Source organism: Bubalus bubalis, chromosome 14 (genome assembly GCF_019923935.1).
Source record: "Bubalus bubalis isolate 160015118507 breed Murrah chromosome 14, NDDB_SH_1, whole genome shotgun sequence".
In the NCBI taxonomy this organism is placed as follows: Eukaryota; Metazoa; Chordata; class Mammalia; order Artiodactyla; family Bovidae; genus Bubalus; species Bubalus bubalis.
In genome coordinates, this window is record NC_059170.1 from 52,072,702 (window position 1) to 52,096,611 (window position 23,910).

The window sequence follows — 23,910 nt, forward strand, 5'->3', positions numbered from 1 at the left end:
AAGAACTATGGATGGAAGTTCGTGACACTGTACAGGAAAAAGAAATGCAAAAAGGCAAAATGGTTGTCTGAGGAGGCCTTACAAATAGTTAAGAAAAGAAGAGAAGCTAAAGGAAAGGAGAAAAGGAAAGATATATCTATCTGAATACAGAATTCCAAAGAATACCAAGGAGAGACAAGAAAGCCTTCCTCGGTGATCAATGCAAAGAAATAGAGGAAAACAATAGAATGGGAAAGACTAGAGATCTCTTCAAGAAAATTAGAGATACCAAGGGAACATTTCATGCAAAGATGGGCACAATAAAGGGCAGAAACAGTATGGACCTAACAGAAACAGAATATATAAAGAAAAGGTGGCAAGAATACACAGAAGAACTATACAAAAAAGATCTTAATGACCCAGATAACTCCAATGGTGTGATCACTCACCTAGAACCAGATATCTTGGAATGCGAAGTCAAGTGGGCCTTAGGAAGCATCACTATGAACAAAGCTAATGGAGGTGATGAAATTCCAGTTGAGCTATTTCAGATCCTAAAAGATGATGCTGTGAAAGTGCTGCACTCAATATGCCAGCAAATTTGGAAAACTCAGCAGTGGCCACAGGACTGGAAAAGGTCAGTTTTCATTCCAATCCCAAAGAAAGGCAATGCCAAAGAATATTCAAACGACTGCACAATTGCACTCATCTCACATGCTAGTAAAGTAATGTTCAGAATTCTCCAAGCAGGGCTTCAACAGTACGTGAACTGAGAACTTCCAGACGTTCAAGCTGTATTTAGAAAAGGCAGAGGAACCAGAGATCAAATTGCCAACATCTGCTGGATCATCAAAAAAGAAAGAGAGTTCCAGAAAAACATCTATTTCTGCTTTATTGACTATGCCAAAGCCTTTGACTGTGTGGATCAAAACAAACTGGAAAATTCTGAAAGAGTTGGGAATACCAGACCACCTGACATGCCTCCTGAGAAATCTGTATGCAGGTCAAGAAGCAACAGTTAGAACTGGACATGGAGTAACAGACTGGTTCCAAATTGGGAAAGGAGTACGTCAAGGCTGTATATTGTCACCCTGCTTATTTAACTTATATGCAGAGTACATCATGAGAAACGCTGGCCTGGAAGAAGCACAAGCTGGAATCAAGATTGCCGGGAGAAATATCAATAACCTCAGATATGCAGATGACACCACCCTTATGGCAGAAAGTGAAGAGGAACTAAAAAGCCTCTTGATGAGAGAGAAAGAGGAGAGTGAAAAAGTTGGCTTAAAGCTCAACATTCAGAAAACGAAGATCATGGCATCCGGTCCCATCACTTCGTGGCAAATAGATGGGGAAACAGTGGAAACAGTGTCAGACTTTATTTTTCTGGGCTCCAAAATCACTGCAGATGGTGACTGCAGCCATGAAATTAAAAGACGCTTACTCCTTGGAAGGAAAGTTATGACCAACTTAGATACTGTATTGAAAAGCAGATATTACTTTGCCAACAAAGGTCTGTCTAGTCAAGGCTATGGTTTTTCCAGTGGTCATGTATGGATGTGAGAATTGGACTGTGAAGAAAGCTGAGCACCGAAGAATTGATGCTTTTGAACTGTGGTGTTGGAGAAGATTCTTGAGAGTCCCTTGGATTGCAAGGAGATCCAACCAGTCTATCCTAAAGGAGATCAGTCCTGGGTGTTCATTGGAAGGACTGATGCTGAAGCTGAAACTCTGATACTTTGGCTACCTCATGCGAAGAGTTGACTCATTGGAAAAGACTCTGATGCTGGGAGGGATTAGGGGCAGGAGGAGAAGGGGACGACAGAGGATGAGATGGCTGGATGGCATCACCGACTCGATGGACATGAGTTCGAGTGAACTCTGGGAGTTGGTGATGGACAGGGAGGCCTTGTGTGCTGGAATTCATGGGGTTGCAAAGAGTCGAACATGACTGAGCAACTGAACTAACTGACTGAGTATTGGGTCGAGTTTCCTGTGCTATACCATAGGTCCTAGTCTCTTTTATATTATTAAAAAGCGTATTAAAAAGCAGAGACGTTAAAAAAAAAAAAAAGCAGAAACGTTACTTTGTGACAAAGGTCTGTCTAGTGAAAACTGTGGTTTTTCCAGCAGTCATGTATGGATGTGAGAATGGACTATTAAGAAAGTTGAGCACCAGAGAATTGATGCTTTTGAACTGTGGTGTTGAAGAAGACTCTTGAGAGTCCCTTGAACTGCAAGGAGATCCAACCAGTCAATCCTAAAGGAAATCAGTCCTGAATATTCATTTAAAGGACTGATGCTGAAACTCCAATATTTTGGCCACCTGATGCAAAGAACTGACTCATTGGAAAAGACCCTGATGCTGGGAAAGATTGAAGGCAGGAGAATAAGGGGATGGGATAGAGGAGCAGATGGTTGGATGGCATCACTGACTTGATGGACAAGAATTTAAACAAGCTCCAGGAGTCGGTGATGAACAGGGAAGCAGTTCATCACCAGAAACAGAAGCATCACGTGGTGCAGTCCATGGGGTTGCAAAGAGTTGAATATGACTGGCTGAACTGAACTGAAAGGCAGGAACACAAGTGCCCAGTTCCCAGAGGCCAGACAGAAACAGAAGGTGAGTCTGGGGCTGAAGCCAAAAAATCAGAAGATGATGAAGTCCTCAGTGAGCTGCTAGGCCCGACCTGGGAGAGTGCCTGAGAGGGCAGCCATAGCAGTGGCTGCTGGGAGCATATGTGGCCCGTTTGTCCACATGAATCAGGTTCATGAAATGAGCATGAGCAGAACTGGCTTCCTACTGTCTCTCCATTTGTGCAGAAGGAGCCTTTTGCTGGACACTTGCAATGCTTATCACTGAAGCACTCAATTAGGACTTGGTTTGGTAAGTTTAAAGACCATGACATAATGAGATCTTTCATAAAAGAAAATGGTGTCAGTGCAAAATATACAGGGACCATTTTCCTGAAGAAATGCTTTACAGAACAGTACCCTGGTGCAATTACACGTCAGATTGATCTAGCCTTATAATGATAAAATTCCATCTCCATAGGGTTCAGAGTGTTACTTAAGAATCTTAAATATGCTGTCAGACAGTGTCTGGAAAAGGAAAAAAAATCTTACTCCTTTTTTTTACTTCCTTTCCAAAATATCTAACTAAATAAAAGTAGAAATGAATGGATTTTTCACATTTCCTTCACACATTGAATAATAATGACTGTGACCTGGATTTTTTTTTTTTTTTTTTTGTCTGCAAAGTAAAATATATTCCAAAAATTTAACATTCATCTTTACAGCTGATTCTGTATTTTTAGAACTTGTGTTTTCCACACTTATGTAATTGGCTATTAACTTTAATGGAACAATTTTTAAAAGTCAGGAGCCAGTCCTATGCTGGGGTGCTTGGAGAGATTCGGGAGGTTAGTTTGCTCATTGCTTTGTGCTCATTCAGAACGGCCTCAGGAGCCAGCCAGAAGGTCCAGTCCCTCTCCTGTTTTCAAAGACTTTGCAACCCCACTTTTTCACAATCTGACTTCTCATTCCACTCCTGCCTTGTGACCTCATTTTATCTTTATGAGACTTGGGATGAGTGAAAACAATAACAGGTTACCATTTTATGAGGGCTTCCGGGTAGTGCTAAAGAATCCACCTGCTAATGCAGGAGACATTAGAGACGCACGTTTGATACCTGGGTCGGGAAGATCCCCTGGAAGAGGGCATGGCAAACCACTATAGTATTCTTGCCTTGAGAATCCCATGAATAGAGGAGTTTGGTGGGCTACAGTCCATAAGGTCTCAATGAGTCAGACATGCCTGAAGTGACTTAGCATGCATGCACACATTTTGAAAAGGCAATGCCCCCAACCCTGCTTTGGTTTAAGGGTTCCCTGTGTCGAAGAAGGCACCACCTCCTCCTAGTAACCCTGATCAGAAACCTGTGCCTTACCCTGGGCATCTTCCCTTCAGTACCCATTTGCAGTCCATCACCAGACTTTATTTCACCTCCCAACTATGTCTCAAAGCCACTTCCTTCTTTCCACTCCCCACCACTGCTTGGGTCTGGGTTACCGTGATGGTTAATTTTCTTTGTTTCCTTGCTCCTGGGCTCTAGTACCCAGTCAGTATTAATCAAACGTGAATCCAGACATTGCCGTGAGTGTGTATTTTACATCCACCAGCAGTTGACTTGAAGTAAAGAGAATAACCCTTGATAATGTGAGTAGGCCTCCTTCATTCAACTGATTTTCTTAAAAGCAAAAAATGAGGTTTCCCAGAAAAGATGTTCTGTTTCAGGATTGCAGCATCAACTACTGCCAGCCTGCCCTGCAGAGTTTAGACTTGCCAGCCCCCATGACTGCATGGGTCAATTCCCTAAAATAAATCTATATAGATAGATATCAGTGTTAATTGACTCTTATTTCTGCTTCTCTGGAGAGCCCTAACTGATAAGAGCTGCTCAGGATCTCAACTGTTACCCCTACTGCTGCTGCTAAGTCGCTTCAGTTGTGTCTGACTCTGCATGACCCATAGACGGCAGCCCACCAGGCTCCCCTGTCCCTGGGATTCTCCAGGCAAGAACACCGGAGTGGGTTGCCATTTCCTTCTCCAATGCATGAAAGTGAAAAGTGAAAGTGAAGTCACTCAGTCATGTCCAACTCTTAGCGACCCCATGGACTGGAGCCTACCAGGCTCCTCCATGCATGGGATTTTCCAGGCAAGAGTACTGGAGTGGGGTGCCATTGCCTTCTCCAACTGTTACCTCTAGTTATCGCCTAACTGGTGTTCTGGTTGTCTGTTGCTGCATTATAAATTGATGACTTGTGACTTCCTTTGCAGTCCAGTAGTGAAGACTCTGTGCTGCCACTGCAGGGAGCACAGGTTTGATCCCTAGTCAAGGAACTAAGATCCCACATGCTGTGCAGCTTGGCCAAGAAAAAAAACAAAAACGAAAGGCAGTTGACTTAAGGCAATGATTTCATACTCTCTCACAGCTCCATTGGCTGACTGGGCTGAGCTGGGGGACTCTTCATCGAGGGCTGTCATATGTTTTGTAGTTGGTGGTTGGCCTGTGCTGGGCTGGACCCCCACAGTGGCCTGCTCCCACAGCTGGCGGTTGATGTTGACTTTCGTAGGAGCTCAGCGAGGGCTGCCGTTTATAGCGCCTGCAAGAGACACTTTGCTTGTGACCTGTGCTTCTTACAGCTTCCTGTCCAGAGACTGAATGTTCCAGGAGACTCAGGCAGAAGCCCCAAGATTTTTATGACCCAGAACACCACTTATGCTGTGTTCTCTTGGTCACAAGAGTCACAGAGGCCAGCCCAGATTCGAGGTAAGGGCCTTGAGATTTTTATTTCTTAATATGAGGAATACCAAGCATGCATAGGAAGAGAAGGAACTGGTAGTGATCATCTTCAGTACTGGGTCACTGCCATATCCTCCTAACTGACCACACCAGTTTATTCAATCCCCCCTCCCCTGACTTGTCCTCCCCACTAGAGCTAGGGGATTACCCTGGCAGATCTCATTGTGTCCTTGCCATAACTAGACCTTCAATGACTTGTTCTTTCCCATAGAAAGAAGTGGAATTGTTCCCCTTGTCTTACTTCTGAGACTTGTCCTGATGCAGTTCTTCAGGGTTCCCTACCACACATTCTACCTTCCAGTGCCAGCCAGTTTCTTCCAGCAATTTGCATGTTTCATGTTCTTTCTCCTCCCAGCTTCCACATGCCCTGTTTTCTGTTTCTCAGTGTCTTTCTCTGCCTTACTCGTCTCCCTTTATAGTAAGGCCCCTACATACGAATCTTCAAGTTTTAAACTTTCAGAGATACGAACTTGCATTTTCATGTCCAATCGTGTAAGTTAGTTCGCGTGTCCAGCATGCTTTTCAAGATGCTGTACTGTAGGATTTAAAACTTTTTAAAAGTTTTTATTTACTTTTTGTGTTTATTTCTTACATATTATTTGTGTGAAAAGTATTATAAACCTTTGACAGTACAGTAAAATACAGCCAATCATGCTAGTTGGGTACCTAGGCTAACTTTGTTGAACTTATGAACAAATTGGACTTAAAAACGTGCTCTCAGATTGCAATGGTAAATAAGTCCCTTGATTTGTGCAGGTACTTATGTTTTAAAACTCCTTTTCCTAGGACCCTCGTTAGACTCTTAAGGAACGGATCCCAGAAAAAGGCAGCTCTTTAGTCTCTGACTCACCCTGCCTGCAACACATCTCATTAGAGAGTTTCAGAGAGTTTGATAAACAGAAGACAAGCCTGTGAGCCCTGGGCTGGGACACTTGGGTAGTTAGTATTCAGTGTCCTATAGTGTCTTGTACACTGTCAGCCTTAAGCCATCATTAACATTTCATGGAAATCTGGGAAGCATCCCATTTAAAACTAAAGAATTTTGACCAGGGACTCAAAATGAACTGGAAAAAAAAGTAAAGATGAAAACCAAGGAAACACTCAGCACCTATAGTGGTAAAAGAAAAAGGAATTTCTTCAATTTGAACAAAAATCTCTGCCTCCAAAGTATTTCATTAGACCAACTGTGATGCAACTTGTACATCTTCAGATTCCACCTTTATAGGTCAAGGCTAAAAGTATTAAGCCTTGACCAACCTACTTCTTGAGAGTGAACTATGGTGAACTATGTCAGATTTGTTATCTCTGAAGAAGATTTAGCTTCAAGACCAGGGACCAGGCTTGATCACTCAAGAGCTTTTGTATAGCAAAGTTTTATTAAAGTATAAAAAGGGACAGAGAGAGCTTCTGACATAGACATCAGAAGGGGGACAGAGAGTGCCCCCCTTGCTAGTCTTAGCAACGGAGCTATACACTTTTCAATTGGTTATTAACAATAAATCAAAAGAATGTCTTAAGGCTGTAAAGGTCTTAACAGACCCACTCCCACAATAAATATTTGAAGATAACAGGATTAGAACTAATAATAGAAAGATCTTTCTAGACCATAATATACATTTTAAGGTGACAGGATTAGTCAGAAGGTTATCAAGAAGGAGAAACATGTCCTCAAGCAGGGTACATTGTCATTATATAATCATTGGTACAGAGTTTAAAGAAAAGCATATCCTTGAGCAAGATAAGTTGTTTTGTTGTGCAGTCATCAGCTCTGGGCTTAAAGAAAAAAAAAAAATTTTGTCCTTTTCCCTTCCTTGAGAACTCCAGATTCCAATCTCCTCCTCAAGAGCCCGGGACCCCTTTCTTCTCCTCAGGGACCCTGGACTTCTTATCATCTTGCCTAGGAACTGACTCTCTCAAGAGTGAAGCACTCTGAAAGGAAGTAAGCTGTTTCTAGATTTGGAAATCTGTGCAGTATAGAGGGTCTCCAGTCTTTTCCTAACCCACTCCAATGTTCTTGCCTGGAGAATCCCAGGGACGAGGGAGCCTGGTGGGCCACCGTCTGTGGGGTCGCACAGAGTCAGACACGACTGAAGCGACTTAGCAGCAGCAGTCTTTTCCTGGAGGTGGAAGGGCGTAGATTTCTTTTCGGAACTGGATTGTGTGGATAAAGTTGCTGAAAGCATGACAGAGCAGGATTAGATCATCATCAAGCCAGGGGTTCCCTTTCCATTAAATTCTGGCACACAGTGTCTGGACCGCTTGATAACCTTGATTCTGTCCATCGGCGACCATGGACACCCTCTGTGTAAAACAAGAACCTTGAATGTCTCAGTTATATAGAGGGTTTGAAGCATTCACATGTAAGATTTTGTGCAGCCTTTGAGTTGTGTCTGGATAGGTTGTCAGCGAGGTGCTACCAGCATTATTTTGGGAGCCACTATGTCGTTTGGTGCCATTTTGGAAAGCATCCTAACGGAAAAAGCTCAAAGTCAAGCATTACCCACCCAATGTACTCTAATGTAAATTGCAGAGAAGTGAATGTCAGAAAATGTAAGTTAACTTAAGGTAACAACCTCGGTCCTATCACAGTAAACTCTCAACTCCTGTTTTCTCACCTCTAAAATAGGAATAATTTTATGTTCTACTTCATACTAAATGTGCAATGCTCTGGAAAGTACAGTGCTTTACAGGGATGGGTTTGTGAATGCCGATCTGGCTGAATATTTACTATGCATTGGAAAGGGTGAGCTTTTTGACTTTGTCTGTGGGTTCAAATGCTAATTCATTCCTGAAACACTCTCACAGACACCCCCCAAAATAGTTTTGCCAGTTCTCTGAGCAACTTGGCTCAGTTAAGTTGACGATGAAATTCACCATCACATCCAGGTAATACCATCAGTGTCCTTTATTTCTTATTTGTCCTGATGCACTCACAATAATGAGCATGGCAGTTTCCCCCTTTATGCATAAAAAGAACAAGCTTGGTGAGCTACAGTCCACAGGTCACAAAGAGTCAGACACGACTGAGCGACTTCACTTTTGTTCTTTTTATGCATAGAGGGGGAAATTGCCACGCTCATTATTGTGAGTGCATCAGGTTGACTTTGGAGTCACCAAGGGTTAGAATTGACTTTGTTTTTAGGAATGATGGAAAATGGAATAACAGAAATAAAGTTTTATTTTGTTTTGTTTGTTTTAGCATCTCAGCTCTATACTAGCACTGGCTGTTACAGGGATCTTTACCTTGTAGATGAACTGGGAAATGACAAAGAGCGTAAATTTATAATTCTGCCACTGACTATAAGGGCTTAAAGTGTCACATTGGTAAGTGACCCAACATAGGCTACAAAAATGATGTTTTGGATAATTATTCTGATGTTTTTCCTGGGAAGTTATTATGAGTCTTTAGGTGTTTAACATTGATTTTCCCCCCTCTTTTTTATTTTTTCATTGGCATATAATTGCTTTACAGTGTTGTGTTATTGCACTTTCTGCTACACAACAAAGTTAACATTGATTTTTGATAGTGATTTCTGTAAAAGTGCAAGGAAGGAATGGCTAAATCGATTCTGGTACATTCAGACAATGGAACATGACTCCAGCAATAAAAAGGGACAAGTTACCAACACACACAGCAACATACATGAATGGCAGAAACATTTATACCAAGTGAAAGAAGCCTTACACAAAAGTATATATATGATATGATATTTTAAATTAATTAAATACAAAAAACTTTATTAGAGTACAATTGATTTAAAATATTGTGTTAATATGATTATGCTTATATAAATTCTGGAACAGGCAAAACTAATGTTTGGTAAAAAAAAAAGATCACGAATGGGGTTGCCTTGAGGTGGGGTTGGGCTGGAGGTGGACTAGAAGAGTTTGAGGAATTGTTTGGTAGAGTTGGTAATATTCTATATCTTGATAGAGGATTGGATTCCAGGGGTCTCTGCACTTCTCAGAACTCATTGAATACATTTGGGATTTTATTGTATGTAAATTCTACCCCCAAATACATAATAATGTTATACATGCTGAAGTATTTAGGGCTGAAGTCTACTGATACCTTTAATTTACTTTGAATTGTAATATCTGTAACAGCAAAAGTGAATTGATGGGTAAATACACATTAAGGCAAATACAGTAAAAAAAAAAATTACTTGTGGAGTCTATCTGGTCATTATTCAAATGCACATTGTCCAGTTCTTTCAAATTTCCCGTGGATTTGAAAATTTTATAATTGAGAATATAATTTCAGAAAATTAGAAAAAAATTTGGCTGCACTGTATGGCTTGTAGTATCTCAGTTCCCTGACCAAGGATTGAATCCAGGCCACAGCATTGAAGGCACTGAATCCTAACCAGTAGCCCACCAGGGAACTGCCAGAAAAAAACTATTTAAAATCCCACAAAGGGTACTCTGCTTAGTGCTTTTGTGTGTGTATGATGCAATATTCTTTCAAGCACCAGATATCCTTAGAGAAATTAAATTACTTGTAGACAGTACTTGAGAATCTATTCTACTGCCTTTCTCAACATGTTTTGTAAGAGATATTTAAAATTATAAATACATAAGGATTTCTGAGTTTGCAGTATGTCACATGAATTGTTATGAAATTAAATTTATCATTAAAAATACTATCATGTTTTTGATGACACATCATTTCATTTTCAATGTTTTCTTTTGTTGTTCTCCATGATCTCGCTTTTAGAAATGGTAGGTTCTGAAATACAGAGAGGGATACTATTTTAATAAGATAAGCTGACTTATAAGAATTCATTTGAAAATCTTGATTTTTACAGTTCAAATAATATCATAGCACTGACTTTTCATACCCTGAAAATTATTGGAATCCAAGATGACTGGAATGTAATTCAAAATGAACAGGACTTCCCTGGTGGTCCAGTGGTTAAGAATTCACTTTGCAATTCAGAGGACACAGGTTCGATCCCATCCCTGGTCAAGGAACTAAGATCCCAGCCGCCACAACTAAAGATACCATGTGCTGCAACTAAGACCTGACACAGTCAAAAAAATGAATAAATATTTTTTTTAAATGACCATGATAGACCAGAGTGTTGTATTTTTTTCAAAAGAAGCAAGTTCAGTATGAACATATATAAAAGTATACCCTTCAGGACCAAAAACCAATTAAAAAATGTGCAGTGTAGAAGAACCAGTTGGGAATCTAGGGTATCAATATCCACTGAGTATTCACTGTTCCTTGTGCTATGTAGGACCCAACTATAATATATATTTTTAAGTGAACAGAGAAATATGTAAAGGTTTAAAGATGAACAAGATGACTTTAGTGAAAACCGGTCTTAGGAAAAAATCTGAGAGAAGAGGAAATTCTCTAAATGCATCAAGATGGAAAAAGTTCAAGCTTTGCTTGATGATTACCATTTTCATTTACATGAAGTGTTTTTATGGAAAGATTCTGTGAGAAACTAACCAGAGAAGTGGATTTAAGAGAAGAGAGTTCAGTTTTGCAAATGACAGAGTCTCTTGACTTCAAGGTTATGAAATTATGATCAAGAGATTATATGGAATCTACATCTCTGGAGAATTACACTTGCAAAATGTAAATTCTGAGTGGTTCTAGATTCACCTGCCAGAAGTTGGGGGTAAACTCAGATGATCCCTGGAAGGACCTTTCTGGGTCTGCATTCTGGCAGTAAGGTGTCACTCCACTGGAACACTTAACAGACATTGCTTGGCTCTGAATTACTCTAAACTTTCTCTAAAGAATGGCAGCTTTAAATTCGCCTCATGTAAAAATTCACTCTATTAATGTGCATCAGTGCGGTTATGGTTAGCTGTACTGTACTGTATACTTGCAATTTGCTAAGAAGGTAAATCTCAAGTATTCTTACCATAAAGAAAAAGAAAGATAACTATGTGGAGTGATGGAATATGTTGATTAGTTTGATTATGGTAATGACTGTACAATATGTGTGAGTATCAAAACATGAACATAAACAATTTGCATTTGTGAATTTTTTTTTTTTTTTTTTTTTGGCCACGCTGCATGGCTTACAGGATCTTAGTTCCCTGACCAAGAGATTGAACCCAGGCCCTCTGCCATAATGTCCTAACCACTGGATCACCAGGGAATTCCCTGTATTTGTGAATTATACTTCAATGAAGCTTGAAAAAAATCACTGTTGAATGGTGCTTCTTTTTGTTGAAATTGTCTTGTAATAAATGATTACGTATTGCTTTGGTGATGGTGTGTGATACTGGTCTTAATTTGATTTCTATACTTTTTAATAAAATAATTAGAAAGTATTCTATCATTTTCTTTTTGTGGTTACAACATTATCATGAGAAAGAAGTCTTTATATTTATTTTATATATTTATTTAGTTAATTATTTTTGGCAGCACTGGGTCTTTGTTGCTGTGCAAGGACTTTCTCTAGTTGAGGCAAGTGGGAGTCACTCCCTAGTTGCATTGCACAGACTTCTCATTGTGGTGGTTTCTTTTGTTGCAGAGCACGGGGTCTAGGGCACGTGGGCTCAGTAGTTGTGGCTCCCAGATTCCAGAGCACAGCTCAATAGTTGTGGCACACGGACTTAGTTGTTCTACGGCATGTGGGGTCTTCCTGGAGCAGGGCTCGAATCCATGTTCGCTGCACTGGCAGGTGGATTCTTTACCACTGGGCCACCAGAGAAGTCCCAAGTCTTTATATATATACCATTATATGCTCAGTATTTCCTATGGGTGACTCAGTCCTTACCTGAGTGTGAGTACATTACTGGTGTTTGCTATTTTATCCTTGCCCCATCCAGGGCCAGTTAGAATGGAATGAGATAAAGATAAAGATACCTTGTGAATGAGGTATCTTCTCTCTGAAAGTCAATATGGCAAAATTCTCTTCTGCATTTTCCCTCCTCATCTCTATTTCGGATTTCTTAATCTTAATCCTTGACTCATTTGTCTCCTTATCCTTCACAGAGCAAAACTCGCTTCCTGTTGTGATGCTGTTCAAAACTTCATTGTTTCTCAAAACAACACTCCCATTGGGACCAACATGACATATGAGGTGGAAAGTAAAAGCAAAATCCAAATTAAAGAAAACATTTTTGATATGTTGCCAGTGGTGAGTGAAAATTTCTTGTGGTTTCTTTGTGTCACCATTTAGGGTGAACATTGTCTCAGATGAAGTAATAACATAAAAACGGAGGAGTTGATGCAATAAAATGCCACATTCTGATGTGTAAGATACGTACGGCAGTCCATTTTCAGCAGGCAGTTTTGAATCCTTGTGGCTCTGCAGGGAATGGTATTTGTATCTTAAATAATAAACTCTTCTAGACCTTGAGTCTTCATGACTCATCCTAGTATGAGACGAAGTATTGGGCTTTCTGCATAGTAATTACCAGGACTTGGGGAGATAACCATTTTTTACCTGGTTCTTCCACTTGTCAGTTTTGGTGACTAACTCAATTTTTTCACAGAGAACTGCAGGTTTATGTGACTAATCTTTGGGAAGTAAATACATTAGAATTCCTGGTTAGTAAACATTGCTTCCACTAGACAGGGATTTTTTTTTTTTTTTAATTTTAAAATTTAAGATGAATTTAGTTCGTGGGAAGCAATCTGAGAAAGATTTAAAATATATGTAATTAAGAAACTCAAATTGACAAAGATGACCATAAAAACAAATGGTGAAAGTGATATAGTTAGATATGAAGGAAGGACAGATAAGAATGAAAAATATAACAATGAAATCAACAGTAGAAAAGATAGTTTTTATCCTTTTTTTTTCAGTCAGGGATTTTTAATCTAGTGTGTTCACTGATATATCCCAAGTTCCTAGAACATTTCCCAGTGCATAGATGCATTCATTGTATTTTCATTTATTAAACTAAGTAATGATACATTATCATTACAATATAAATCCAAACTTAGGGGAAATTTTTCTCATGAAGAATATCCCACTGCTAATAAACTGTACTTTCAGACATCTTTTTATGATTTCATGAAAAGCAGTTAGGCCACATCAGTGGTCAAAATGGGATCACTTTATATATGCAGTTTACCAACTGTAGAATATTCAGTTCTTACAATTAATTCCATTATGTTGGTCATTTGACTTCTTTTGACTGTTTTATTGTTATGTAAGTTGTTCCAGTTTTTTTCAAAAAAGATTACAGTTAAAGGGAAGTATAATTTTCTGGGAATGAACAAAATCAATATAAAATGTTAGAGAAAAAATATTGCACATTTTCTGGAAGGGAATGGGGACCAATTCATACAGCATTCTGAAAATCCCCTCATGATTCATTGAAATTACTAATAGCTAAAATGATAGCAACTAAAGATGGCTCAGTGGTCAAGAATCTGTCTGCAGTACAGAAGACCCAGGTTTGATCCCTGGGTCAGGAAGATCCCCTGGAGAAGGGAATGGCAAACCACTCCAGTATTCTTGCCTGGAGAATTCCATGGACAGAGGAGCCTAGAGGGCTACAGTCTTTGGGGTCACAAAGAGTCAGACATGACTGAGTGACTGACACTTTCACTTTCAAAGAATATTTATATCCCTTATCAGAGAAGGCCTTGGGGAGGTCCACAGAGAGCAACTCTTTCACCCATGCCATTTTTTCTAGTGTTTTCCTTGCTTTAGGCTGGCCAGAACAGAGGAACAGCAGGTATTTTTTGCTTCTAATTGGCACCTTGAAAAGAATAATTTAACATAAGCTTGATAATTCTGGATGAGGTTAACAACAGCATCCATTTTCCAAATTGATGCTGACTTTTAAAACTGGGGGGAGGAAATTCTGAAGTTAATACAGTAACAACTGCAAAGTGAACTCACTTTTCTGTGTTTCTTCAACATCCCGTCCATGGACACAGCATCCAAAGTTGCTTTCCACACTCCCACCCTGCTGTGTTCTGCCAGGCACACAGTGAGCAAATCGCAGCATTAGATGCTTTTGGGGAAATGTTGTAAAGTCACTTTCTCCAAAAACTCTGCCAAGTAACTTGAAAAGAAACAACAAAGTTGGTTTTCTTTCTTTCTTTTTTTTTTTTTTTTTTGTTTCTCCATTTCATTTTATTTTACTTACTTTTGGTCACACTGCAAAGTCATGCAGGATCTCAGTTCCCTGACCAGGGATCAAACCCATGCCCCGCTGCAATGGAAGTAAACACTGGACCACCAGGGAAGTCCCCAAAGTTGGTTGACAATGGGAATGAGCAACAAGCAGACTGTTGAGTTGCCCAAAGTTGCATTTTATTAGGAGGTTTAGAGGACATTGAAATTTTCATTTATTTAATCTCTTACTGAACATGAGATCTCAAAACATATGGGTTTTTTCTTCCTAGTTGACCAAGAAACCAGAAAAAAATATTCATTATATTAAGTGCTTAATTGGAGATAGGTTCCTCTCAGTAATCTCTTCTATTGTACCATAAAGAGCCTATTTACATTCCACCCTATCTGTAAAGTTCAGAATTTACTGTGTATTGTTTAGTAAACACTGTCTGAAAACAGCTGTTAATAGAAGTTCACTGACTTGCAATAATCAGAGGTATATGAGAACCATTCATTAAAGAGCCAGGCATTCTGCTGGGCATCAAAGCCATCAGGGAAATAAGGCACATCATTTAAAAAAAATTTATTTTAATTAATTGTTTGACCATGCCAAGCAGCATGTGGCATCTTAGTTCCCCAACCAGGGACTGAACCCACCCTGCAATGAAAGTGTGGGTTCTTAACCACTGAACCATCAGGGAAGCCCCAAGGCACATGCTTAAGTTAACCTTTATCCCTTGAATGAGAGCATCTGTAAGATGACAGTGGACTATGAAACAGACTGCCTGGGTTTGAATCCCAGCTCTGCTGCTCTCTAGCCATTACTTAAACTCGTGCCTCCATCTTCTTGTCTGTAAAATGCTCACAAGGCTGTTGTATGGATTCTATGTATCAAGTTACAACTCAGAAAAGTGCTTTTCCCATAAGAAGCACCATATGATTTTTCATTTTTAGGGACAATCCAGATGTGCTGAAACATAGTTCTCATCCCTTGTTTGGCATCTCCCAATTCAGCATCAGGAGCACAGGGCAATCAGGTGACTCAGGGTCTGTAGGGCAGCTCAGAAGCACACTGGTCCTGGGGTGTGCTTGTACACCGGACAGGAGGGTTCCCTGACAGCAGCAGTGTAGATACCCCCACTGTGGTGATTATAATTTACCACTGGTTTAACAACCAGCTGACAAAATTCCTGAGTATTTACCAGTTGGTTCCCATAAGCTGGGACAACTGGGTTCCAACATGACATTGGGGGTTATACCCAGGTGGCCACTGGGCCAGCAGTCATTCATTGAGAAGTGATGTTCTGGGGCGGGGGAGGAGCTAAGATGGCGGAGGAGTAGGATGGGGAGAACACTTTCTCCCCCACAAAATTCATCAAAAGAACATTTAAACGCCGAGTAAATTCCACAAAACAACTTCTGAATGCCGGCAGAGGACATCAGGCACCCAGAAAAGCAACCCAAGTCTTTGAAAGGAGGTAGGAAAAAATATAAAAGACAAAAAAAAAGAGACAAAAGAGGGAGGGATGGAGTTCTGTCCAGGGAAGGGAGTCTTAAAAAGAGAGAAGTTTCCAAGCACCAGGAAACCTTTTCACTGCCGAATCTGTGCCAAGCCTTGGAAGCACAGAGGGCAACATAACAGGGAGGAAAAATAAATAAATAATTAAAACCTGCAGATTGCAAGCCCTACGGTAACTCCCCCAGCAGAGAAGCAGCGCAGATGCCTGCACGCGCCACTAGCAAGCGGGGGCTGGGCAGGGAGGCACGGTGCGGGCTGCATCGCTTAGAGTAAGGATCTGGCCTGAATACCCTGAGTGCTATCTGAGCGAAATAATTTGGGCTAGGAAACCAGACTGTGGGATATCTACCACACGAAAAGTCAGCCCTAACCTAAGACACCGCCAGGCCCGTGCACAGATCAAAGGACTGAACAGAGATAGCCAGCTGCAGACCATCCCCCTCCGGTGACAGGCAGCCAGAGCCAGGGGGCAATTGCAGCCCCAGAGAGACATTATCTATAAAACTGTAAGCAGGCTTCTTTGCTAACTAAAACTTCTTGGGGGTCTGGACGATCAACATCTGCCTGAGAAGGTGCGCCAGTTGTACACCTAGATAACCAAGCCGCGGGGAGGCGATAAGTCGCAGCAATCGCTCGCGCCAAACACCTCATCAGCTGAGCTGCTCAGACCTGGGAAGGGCACAAAACACAGGCCCAACCGAGTCTGCGCCTCTGAGGACTACCCGAGTGCCTGAACCTGAGCGGCTTGGACCCGGGAGGTGCAAGCAGCCCAGGGCTGGCCACGGATGGTTCCTGGCAGAGCAACCTAGAGCGTGAGCAGTGTGGTTAGGGAGGCTACACGCGCAGTGAGCGGGGGCAGATCCAGTGTGGCTGAGGCACTGCGAGCACACGCCAGTGTTATTTGTTTGCAGCGTCCTTCCCTCCCCACAGTGCGACTGAACAAGTGAGCCTAAAAAAAAAAAAAAGTGTCCACCACCCGTCCCCTTTGAGTCAGGGCAGAAACACACACTGAAGAGACCAGCAAACAGAAGAAGCTATAACAGAGGGAACCACCTTGGAAGCTACAGGCAATAGATTAAAACCCTGTGGTTTGTACCGACTACATAGGAAGGGGCCTATAGATCTTGAGAAATATAAGTCGGACCAAGGAACTAGCCGAAAATGAACTGACCCCACAATACTCACAGCAAAACCAGAGAAAGTCCTAGATATATTTTTACTATGTTTATGATCAGTCTTTCTTTTTTTTTTTAATTAAAAAAAATTTTTTAAGTCCTCTATTATTCCTTTAATTTTCACTTTTATAACCTACTACTACTTAAAAAAAAAAAGACCCTATTTTTTTTAAAGCAAACTTCATATATATATTTTTTATAATTTTTGTGACCTTGTTTTTTTTTTTTTCTTTTCTTTAACATTGTATTTTTGAAATTCCAATCTCTACTCTAGATTTTTAATTTTAGCTTTTTGGTATTTGATATCAATTTTGTACCGATATTTTTTTTTTTATAATTTTTGTGACTTTTTTTTCTCTCTCTTTCTTTCTCTTCTTCTTTTATATAACATTGTATATCTGAAATTCCAAACTCTACTCTAGATTTTTAATTTATGCTTTTTGGCATTTGTTACCAATTTTGAACCTATATTTTCTTTATAATTTTTGTGACTTTGTTTGTTTTTGTTGTTTTTTTTTTTCTCTCTCTTTGTTTTTCTTCTTCTTTTTTTTAACATTATATTTTTGAAATTTCAAACTCTACTCTAGATTTTTAACTTTTGCTTTTTGGTATTTGTTATCAATTTTGTACCTATATTTTCTTTATAATTTTTGCAACTTTGTTTGTTTTTGTTTGTTTGTTTTTTCTCTCTTTCTTTTCCTTCTTCTTCTCTTTAACATTGTATTTTTGAAATTCCAAACTCTACTCTAGATTTTTAATTTTTGCTTTTATGTATTTGTTACAAATTTTGTACCTTTAAGAACCCAATCTTCAGTACCCATTTTTCACTAGGGAGCGAGATTACTGGCTTGACTGCTCTCTTTCCCTTTGGACTCTCCTTTTTCTCCACTGGGTCGCCTGTGTCTCCTCCCTAACCCCTCTCTACTGTACCCAACTCTGTGAATTTCTGTGTGTTCCAGATGATGGAGGACACTTAAGGAATTGATTACTGGCTGGATCTGTCTCCCTCCTTTTCATTTCCCCCTTTTATCCTCCTGGCCACCTCTGTCTCCTTCCTCCTTCTTCTCTTCTCTGTATAACTCCATGAACATCTCTGAGCGATCCAGTTGTGGAGTGCACATAAGGAAGTGATTACTGGCTAGCCCACTCTCTCCTCTATTGATTCCACCTCATCTCATTCAGGTCACCTCTAACTCCCTCCTCCCTCTTCTCTTCTCCATGTAACGCTGTGAACCTCTCTGGGTGACCCTCACAGTGGAGAAACTTTTCATCTTTAACGTAGATGTTTTATCAATGGTGCTGTATAGAAGGAGAAGTTTTGAAACTACTGTAATAATAAGACCAATAACTGGAAGCAGGAGGCTTAAGTCCAAACCCTGACTCCAGGGAACTCCTGACTCCAGGGATCATTAATTGACAGGAGCTCATCAAACACCTCCATACCTACACTGAAACCAAGCATCACACAAGAGCCAACAAGTTCCAGGGCAAGACATACCAAGCAAATTCTCCAGCAACACAGGAACACAGCCCTGAGCTCCAAGATACAGTCTTCCCAAAGTCACCCCAAAACCATAGACATCTCATAACTCATTACTGGACACTTCATTGCACTCCAGAGAGAAGAAATCCAGCTCCACCCACCAGAACACCAACACAAGCTTCCCTAACCAAGAAACCTTGACAAACAACCTGTACAAACTCACACACAGTGAGGAAACACCATAATAAAGAGAACTCCACAAACTGCCAGAATACAGAAAGGACACCCCAAACTCAGCAATTTAAACAAGATGAAGAGACAGAGGAATACCCAGCAGATAAAGGAACAGGATAAATGCCCACCAAACCAAACAAAAGAGGAAGAGATAGGGAATTTACCTGATAAAGAATTCCGAATAATGATAGTGAAATTGATCCAAAATCTTGAAATCAAAATGGAATCACAGATAAATAGCCTGGAAACAAGGATTGAGAAGATGCAAGAAAGGTTTAACAAGGACCTAGAAGAAATAAAAAAGAGTCAGTATATAATGAATAATGCAATAAATGAAATCAAAAACACTCTGGAGGCAACAAATAGTAGAATAACAGAGGCAGAAGATAGGATTAGTGAATTAGAAGATAGAATGGTAGATATAAATGAATCAGAGAGGAAAAAAGAAAAACAAATTAAAAGAAATGAGGACAATCTCAGAGACCTCCAGGACAATATTAAATGCTACAACATTTGAATCATAGGGGTCCCAGAAGAAGAAGACAAAAAGAAAGACCATGAGAAAATACTTGAGGAGATAATAGTTGAAAACTTCCCTAAAATGGGGAAGGAAATAATCACTCAAGTCCAAGAAACCCAGAGAGTCCCAAACAGGATAAACCCAAGGCAAAACACCCCAAGACACATATTAATCAAATTAACAAAGATCAAACACAAAGAATAAATATTAAAAGCAACAAGGGAAAAACAACAAATAACACACAAGGGAATTCCCATAAGGATAACAGCTGATCTTTCAATAGAAACTCTTCAAGCCAGGAGGGAATGGCAAGACATACTTAAAGTGATGAAAGAAAATAACCTACAGCCCAGATTTTTGTACCCAGCAAGGATCTCATTCAAATATGAAGGAGAAATCAAAAGCTTTACAGACAAGCAAAAGCTGAGAGAATTCAGCACCACCAAACCAGCTCTCCAACAAATACTAAAGGATATTCTCTAGACAGGAAACACAAAAACGGTGTATAAATTCAAACCCAAAACAATAAAGTAAATGGCAACGGGATCATACTTATCAATAATTACCTTAAACGTAAATGGGTTGAATTCCCCAACCAAAAGACAAAGACTGGCTGAATGGATACTAAAACAAGACCCCTACATATGCTGTCTACAAGAGACCCACCTCAAAACAGGGGACACATACAGACTGAAGGTGAAGGGCTGGAAAAAGATTTTCCATGCAAATAGGGACCAAGAAAAAGCAGGAGTAGCAATACTCATATCAGATAAAATAGACTTTAAAACAAAGGCTGTGAAAAGAGACAAAGACGGTCACTACATAATGATCAAAGAATCAATCCAAGAAGAAGATATAACAATTATAAATATATATGCACCCAACATGGGAGCTCTGCAATATGTAAGACAAATGCTAACAAGTATGAAAGGAGAAATTAACAATAACACAATAATAGTGGGAGACTTTAATACCCCACTCACACCTATGGATAGATCAACTAAACAGAAAATTAACAAGGAAACACAAACTTTAAACGATACAATAGACCAGTTAGACCTAATTGATATCTATAGGACATTTCATCCAAAAACAATGAATTTCACCTTTTTCTCAAGCGCACAGGGAACCTTCTCCAGGATAGATCACATCCTGGGCCATTAATCTAGCCTTGGTAAATTCAGAAAAATAGAAATCATTCCAAGCATCTTTTCTGACCACAATGCAGTAAGATCTCAATTACAGGAGAAAAACTATTAAAAATTCCAACATATGGAGGCTGAACAACACGCTGCTGAATAACCAACAAATCACAGAAGAAATCAAAAAAGAAATCAAAATCTGCATAGAAACGAATGAAAATGAAAACACAACAACCCAAAACCTGTGGGACACTGTAAAAGCAGTCCTAAGGGGAAAGTTCATAGCAATACAAGCATACCTCAAGAAACAAGAAAAAAGTCAAATAAATAACCTAACTCTACACCTAAAGCAACTAGAAAAGGAAGAGATGAATAACCCCAGGGTTAGTAGAAGGAAAGAAATCTTAAAAATTAGGGCAGAAATAAATGCAAAAGAAACAAAAGAGACCATAGCAAAAATCAACAAAGCCAAAAGCTGGTTCTTTGAAAGGATAAATAAAATTGACAAACCATTAGCCAGACTCATCAAGAAACAAAGGGAGAAAAATCAAATCAATAAAATTAGAAATGAAAATGGAGAGATCACAACAGACAACACAGAAATACAAAGGATCATAAGAGACTACTATCAACAATGATATGCCAATAAAATGGACAATGTGGAAGAAATGGACAAATTCTTAGAAAAGTACAACTTTCCAAAACTGGACCAGGAAGAAATAGAAAATCTTAACAGACCCATCACAAGCACGGAAATTGAAACTGTAATCAAAAATCTTCCAGCAAACAAAAGCCCAGGTCCAGACGGTTTCACAGCTGAATTCTACCAAAAATTTAGAGAAGAGCTAACACCTATCCTGCTCAAACTCTTCCAGAAAATTGCAGAGGATGGTAAACTTCCAAACTCATTCTATGAGGCCACCATCACCCTAATACCAAAACCTGACAAAGATGCCACAAAAAAAGAAAACTACAGGCCAATATCACTGATGAACATAGATGCAAAAATCCTTAACAAAATTTTAGCAATCAGAATCCAACAACACATTAAAAAGCTCATACACCATGACCAAGTGGGCTTTATCCCAGGGATGCAAGGATTCTTCAATATCCGCAAATCAATCAATGTAATACACCACATTAACAAATTGAAAAATAAAAACCATATGATTATCTCAATAGATGCAGAGAAAGCCTTTGACAAAATTCAACATCCATTTATGATCAAAACTCTCCAGAAAGCAGGAATAGAAGGAACATACCTCAACATAATAAAAGCTATATATGACAAACCCACAGCAAACATTATCCTCAATGGTGAAAAATTGAAAGCATTTCCTCTAAAGTCAGGAACAAGACAAGGGTGCCCACTTTCACCATTACTATTCAACATAGTTTTGGAAGTTTTGGCCACAGCAATCAGAGCAGAAAAAGAAATAAAAGGAATCCAAATTGGAAAAGAAGTAAAACTCTCACTGTTTGCAGATGACATGATCCTCTACATAGAAAACCCTAAAGACTCCACCAGAAAATTACTAGAACTAATCAATGACTATAGTAAAGTTGCAGGACATAAAATCAACACACAGAAATCCCTTGCATTCCTATACACTAATAATGAGAAAACAGAAAGAGAAATTAAGGAAACAATTCCATTCACCATTGCAACGGAAAGAATAAAATACTTAGGAATATATCTACCTAAAGAAACTAAAGACCTATATATAGAAAACTATAAAACACTGGTGAAAGAAATCAAAGAGGACACTAATAGATGGAGAAATATACCATGTTCATGGTTGGAAGAATCAATATAGTGAAAATGAATATACTACCCAAAGCAATTTATAGATTCAATGCAATCCCTATCAAGCTACCAACAGTATTCTTCACAGAGCTAGAACAAATAATTTCACAATTTGTATGGAAATACAAAAAACCTTGAATAGCCAAAGCTATCTTGAGAAAGAAGAATGGAACTGGAGGAATCAACCTACCTGACTTCAGGCTCTACTACAAAGCCACAGTCATCAAGACAGTATGGTACTGGCACAAAGACAGAAATATAGATCAATGGAACAAAATAGAAAGCCCAGAGATAAATGCATGCATGTATGGACACCTTATCTTTGACAAAGGAGGCAAGAATATACAATGGAGAAAAGACAATCTCTTTAACAAGTGGTGCTGGGAAATCTGGTCAACCACTTGTAAAAGAATGAAACTAGAGCACTTTCTAACACCATACACAAAAATAAACTCAAAATGGATTAAAGATCTAAACGTAAGACCAGAAACTATAAAACTCCTAGAGGAGAACATAGGCAAAACACTCTCTGACATAGATCACAGCAGGATCCTCTATGACCCACCTCCCAGAATATTGGAAATAAAAGCAAAAATAAACAAATGGGACCTAATTAAACTTAAAAGCTTCTGCACAACAAAGGAAACTATAAGCAAGGTGAAAAGACAGCCTTCAGAATGGGAGAAAATAATAGCAAATGAAGCAACTGACAAACAACTAATCTCAAGAATATACAAGCAACTCCTACAGTTCAATTCCAGAAAAATAAATGACCCAATCAAAAAATGAGCCAAAGAACTAAATAGACATTTCTCCAAAGAAGACATACAGATGGCTAACAAACACATGAAAAGATGCTCAACATCACTCATTATCAGAGAAATGCAAATCAAAACCACTATGAGGTACCATTTCACACCGGTCAGAATGGCTGCGATCCAAAAGTCTACAAGCAATAAATGCTGGAGAGGGTGTGGAGAAAAGGGAACCCTCTTACACTGTTGGTGGGAATGCAAACTAGTACAGCCACTGTGGAGAACAGTGTGGAGATTCCTTAAGAACCTGGAGATAGAACTGCCCTATGATCCAGCAATTCCACTGCTGGGCATACACACTGAGGAAACCAGAATTGAAAGAGACACGTGTACCCCAATGTTCATCACAGCACTCTTTATAATAGCCAGGACATGGAAGCAACCTAGATGTCCATCAGCAGATGAAAGGATAAGAAAGCTGTGGTACATATACACAATGGAGTATTACTCAGCCATTAAAAAGAATACATTTGAATCAGTTCTAATGAGGTGGATGAAACTGGAGCCTATGATAAAGAGTGAAGTAAGCCAGAAAGAAAAACACCAATACAGTATACTAACGCATATATATGGAATTTAGAAAAACGGTAACAATAACCCTGTATACGAGACAGGAAAAGAGACACTGATGTATAGAACAGTCTTTTGGACTCTGTGGGAGAAGGAGAGGGTGGGATGATTTGGGAGAATAGCATTGAAATACGTATAATATCATATATGGAATGAGTTGCCAGTGCAGGTTCGATGCACGATACTGGATGCTTGGGGCTGGTGCACTGGGATGACCCAGAGGGAAGGTATGGGGAGGGAGGAGGGAGGAGGGT

At 39.5% G+C, this 23,910-nt stretch overlaps 1 protein-coding gene across 1 annotated transcript in view; it reads left to right on the forward strand.

The window, feature by feature from the left end:
• The window catches only part of ST8SIA6 (ST8 alpha-N-acetyl-neuraminide alpha-2,8-sialyltransferase 6), a 163,731-nt gene that overhangs the window by 129,570 nt on the left and 10,251 nt on the right, over positions 1-23,910 (forward strand). Inside the window, exon 5 of the mRNA XM_006052363.3 lies at positions 12,309-12,453. Coding sequence (XP_006052425.1) covers positions 12,309-12,453 — 145 coding nt within the window. The remainder of the gene's footprint in view (positions 1-12,308; positions 12,454-23,910) is intronic.